At 42.5% G+C, this 3,963-nt stretch overlaps 1 protein-coding gene across 2 annotated transcripts; it reads left to right on the top strand.

The window, feature by feature from the left end:
- The first annotated feature begins 693 nt into the window (after nucleotides 1-693).
- On the top strand, nucleotides 694-3,696 carry sox7 (SRY-box transcription factor 7). Of its 2 annotated transcripts, NM_001164869.1 has the most exons (3): nucleotides 916-1,147; nucleotides 1,909-2,343; nucleotides 2,374-2,900. In NM_001164869.1, the coding sequence occupies exons 1-3, from the start codon at nucleotides 916-918 to the stop codon at nucleotides 2,898-2,900; spliced, it is 1,194 nt and encodes a 397-aa protein (NP_001158341.1). The 2 variants fall into 2 exon arrangements, with proteins under 2 accessions (XP_011490013.1, NP_001158341.1); XM_011491711.3 differs by having other exon boundaries at nucleotides 694-1,147; nucleotides 1,909-3,696.
- Nucleotides 3,697-3,963: the final 267 nt, after the last annotated feature.

The following is a 3,963-nucleotide window of genomic DNA, read 5'->3' on the forward strand; positions in this document are numbered from 1 at the left end:
AGGAACTCCTGAATTTGATATGCAACTGCCTCTGGCCGCAAAAGGAAAACTGATTTGTTCGGAAAGTGTGCGTGTTCAGTGATTTCATTGCTTTGGTCAACCATGGAGAAGGTCAAAATTTCCAAAAACTCTTCTGTGCCAAAACTGATTTAAAATAAATGTGATTATTACTTTTTTGAAGTTGTACTTCTTATACTAAAAAACATACATGGAAAAGGGGGGAATGAGTTTTTCTTGGCATGGAATGACTAACTTGGCCCTTAAAGTGCAAAGGAGGGCTCAAAATGTCACTTAATCAGTGCAGTTTTCTGTGCTGTGCAGAGCAGAGTAGGCTGCAAAACAAGTTAGGTAAGTTTGTCAAGCAATGTTTTCTTTGTTGACATAAAAAAACAGAAATCTTAAAATCTTTTCAACAAGAACAACTACTATACACATAGAAAGTATTTGGTTAATGGTTTTTGGTGAGCCCTCTGTCAAAAATGTCAGTGCTAATCAGCAGGAAAAGCTCTTTCATATAAATTAAAGTTGTTGGTTTTTTTTGTGAAGCAAGTTTAAGGAGTTGGTTGTGTTGAAATGTTGTGTCCTCTCTCTTTCATTTACTGGGCTCAACGTGAAATCAAGGAGGAGTCGAGAGTCCTTCGGGCTTTCTCCTGGAACCTGCTCCTCAAATATAAAGCGCTTCTCCCATCCGCCAGGAAAGACTGAACCATTACGCACGAGGAGGAGCCGCTGTAGGCGCGCAAGTGGTCCCCCTAAAATCATTCCCGACATAACTTCTTTCACACACAGAGAGGAAAGCGATTTGAACATTTGAAGTTCTTTTTACTTTTCAGTTTTTCGTCAATTTAATCAGCTGAGGCTAAAATTGAAGAAAGACGCACTTTTTAAGTTTGGAGAGGGGAGAGCGCGCGGCAGATGGCTGCTCTCATCAGCGCGTACTCGTCGTGGCCGGAGTCCTTCGAATGTTCTCCAGAAGACGGAGATGGGCCTGATGGGCACGGATCGCACAGGACAACCGTGGACAAGGCGCCGGAGCCGCGGATCCGACGGCCGATGAACGCGTTCATGGTCTGGGCCAAAGATGAGCGCAAACGTCTGGCGGTTCAAAACCCTGACCTGCACAATGCCGAGCTCAGCAAAATGTTAGGTGAGAAAAAAAGTTATCAACCATTATTATTATTATTGTTAATATTATTATTATTATTATTATTAGTTTGTCAGCATTTTCCTCTTTAGGTTCCGTTGGATAGTAAATAGTAACAGAGTTTTTTGGTGCTAATAATCTAAATAATTATTTTTAAATGTTATATTACTGTTAAGAACCCTGTAGAAAGTCTTATCATGTTTGTGTGCATTAATCAAAAAGACAACACAACTTTGTTGTTTGGTGTTAAAGTGTCTGTAAAAAAATTTAAAAACCCATTAAGAAAAGAACACAACAAATTCAGACTTTAAGACACCTTTAGATTCACAGTTAAAACATAATTGAAAGCTCTGTCGCGCGCATTTCCAAACTGAACTGCGCTCCATTTAAGGTGCGTCAAAACTCAAATTTAACACAAGGGAAATTTTAAAGTTAGAAAAAAACAGGTAAAGTTTAGCTTGGTTTGTAAATAATTGAAGAAAAATTACTAACATTTAAAAAAAGGGGGGAAATCGTTAAAAAGCTTAGAAAATAATATAAAAAATAAGTTTGTTTTGTAATCAGGTGTTATTTTGATTTCTGTCACTTAATCAACTTAATATGAAAATTAACTTAAAATACTCATTTAAAAATAACATTTATAATTTTAAGTGATAAAATGGGGGGAAAATATGTTTGTAATAAAAGAAAATGTCACAAGCACAAAGAAGTGTAAAAAGTTTTAGGTGAAACTTAAGTTCTTTTCTTGTTGTCTTTGCATGCAGGAAAGTCATGGAAGGCCCTTACTCCTCCTCAGAAGAGGCCCTATGTGGAGGAGGCAGAAAGGCTGCGGGTGCAGCACATGCAGGACTACCCCAACTACAAGTACCGGCCTCGCCGGAAGAAACAGCTAAAACGTATTTGCAAGAGAGTGGATCCTGGCTTCCTCCTGAGCGGGCTGGCTCCGGAACACAGCACCCTGCCGGAGCAGCGGGCCCTTTGTCACCCCCTCGACAAAGATGAGGGCAGCCCCAACAAAATCAGCGGTGGGTTTTCCGGTCCGAGCACTGTTCTTCCCAGCGTCAGAACCTTCAGAGAACCTGCTGGCTCTAACAGCAGCTTCGACACATACCCGTACGGCCTGCCAACTCCTCCTGAGATGTCCCCTTTAGACGCCATGGACCATGAGCATGTGCCCCCCACCTATTACTCAGCGTCTGGTAGCTCTTCAGTCTCCTGTTCTTCTTCAGCCTCCTGTCCAGACGAACATCACCAGAATCAGACACATATGGGCAGCCCACCTCCCTACCACACTGACTACACCCAGAGCCAACTCCACTGTGGGGGCACACATTTGGGTCACATGCCTCACATGTCTCAAATTGGAGGTAGTGGTGGACCAATCCATGGGCCTCCCATTTCTTACTACAGCTCTTCAACTTTTGCCCAAATTCACCACGGGCTCCATCAAGGCCACCTGGGTCAGCTGTCCCCCCCACCAGAGACTCAGGGTCACCTGGAGACTTTAGATCAGCTGAGCCAGGCCGAACTTTTGGGTGAGGTGGACCGCAATGAGTTCGACCAGTACCTGAACTCCAATGGGAGCGGCTTCCACCCGGAACAGGGCAGCAGCATGACTGTAACGGGACACATCCAGGTAGCATCAGCTGCACCCCCGTGTTCCAGCAGCAGCAGCAGCAGCAGTACAGAAACCAGCCTCATCTCTGTGCTCGCAGATGCAACTGCTGCCTACTACAACAACTACGGCATTTCGTAAACGCGATCACAGACTAAACGGACTCTGCAAGAGCATTCAGTTAACCGATATGGGAGGATTTTGCAAGCCGGTGCTGGAAGGGGCAACATTTGTTAATGCAAAACCATTAAATGCACCTGACTATAATAAGCTGAAACCGTTTCAGAGCAATATGATTTCTGGAGCCACAACAGAACAAAGAAATAGATATGAAGAAAAGGAGATGGACATCTCAGGGAAGCAGTTCCAAGTGTCATGAAATTTCCAAAATCTATAGAACAAATGTAAAAAACGTGTTTGCCCAATTGTAAATGTTACTGTACAGATGCTCTACGGAAGCTAACCGAAGTCCTTTGATGTCTTGCATAAATGTTATGCTATTATCCCCGCTTTCCATTCGAATGTTTGTATTATACGTTGTTGCTCTCATCGGTTTGGGAGTCTTACCTCAATAGTTGTAAGTGAATGAGGTTTTAGTTGGCGGTTTGAGTAAACGGTGTTTAATGAAAAAGAGGAAAGAGCCGTTTATAATTCTTCAATCCATGTTAATCAGTCTCTGCACCAGAGTGAATAATAATTGTAACTGTATGATGATTTAGGTTTATGAAGAAAATAATTTAAAATAAAGGTCAGTTTTTTTTTCTAAGAATTGTGGTTGCTGCGTAGACAGTATAAAGAGGAGACTCCGTGTTGCAACAGATACTTGGCGATGCCATTGAAAGCCAATAGAAAATTTGAGCACTTAAAAAAAAAAATCCATTGAACAGAATTGTGGCTTGTAAAAATGCAGAATTAAATGGGGGAAAGTCTTTTAGCAGAGATATTGTCTTTATTTTGGGCCCTGAAGAAAAGCTCATTCCTACACCCACCATGCCACACGCTTTTTCCGCCCTCCGTCATGTCCCTTTTCTCATTTCCTCATTCTTTCATTTTATCCCTGTTTGGAGGATTAGTGTAAAATAGGCACATTTGTCGTCACTTGCCTCCCTCTCAACCATCCTTTGTTTTGCTGGAGTCTTATTCTGGGTGCCATTCTGAGGCATGCTGGACTTCCCCTACCCATTCCACACCCACTCCCTCGTCC

This window comes from Oryzias latipes, chromosome 24 (genome assembly GCF_053564925.1).
Source record: "Oryzias latipes strain Hd-rR chromosome 24, Olatipes_Hd-rR_3.1".
Lineage (NCBI taxonomy): Eukaryota > Metazoa > Chordata > Actinopteri > Beloniformes > Adrianichthyidae > Oryzias > Oryzias latipes.

Bases quoted from the DNA above. Each gene is read 5' to 3' on its own strand.
- sox7 (XM_011491711.3), top strand. From the start codon at position 916: ATGGCTGCTCTCATCAGCGCGTACTCGTCGTGGCCGGAGTCCTTCGAA. The intron at 1,148-1,908 runs GTGAGAAAAAAA...CTTTGCATGCAG, and splicing joins CGAGCTCAGCAAAATGTTAG to GAAAGTCATGGAAGGCCCTT.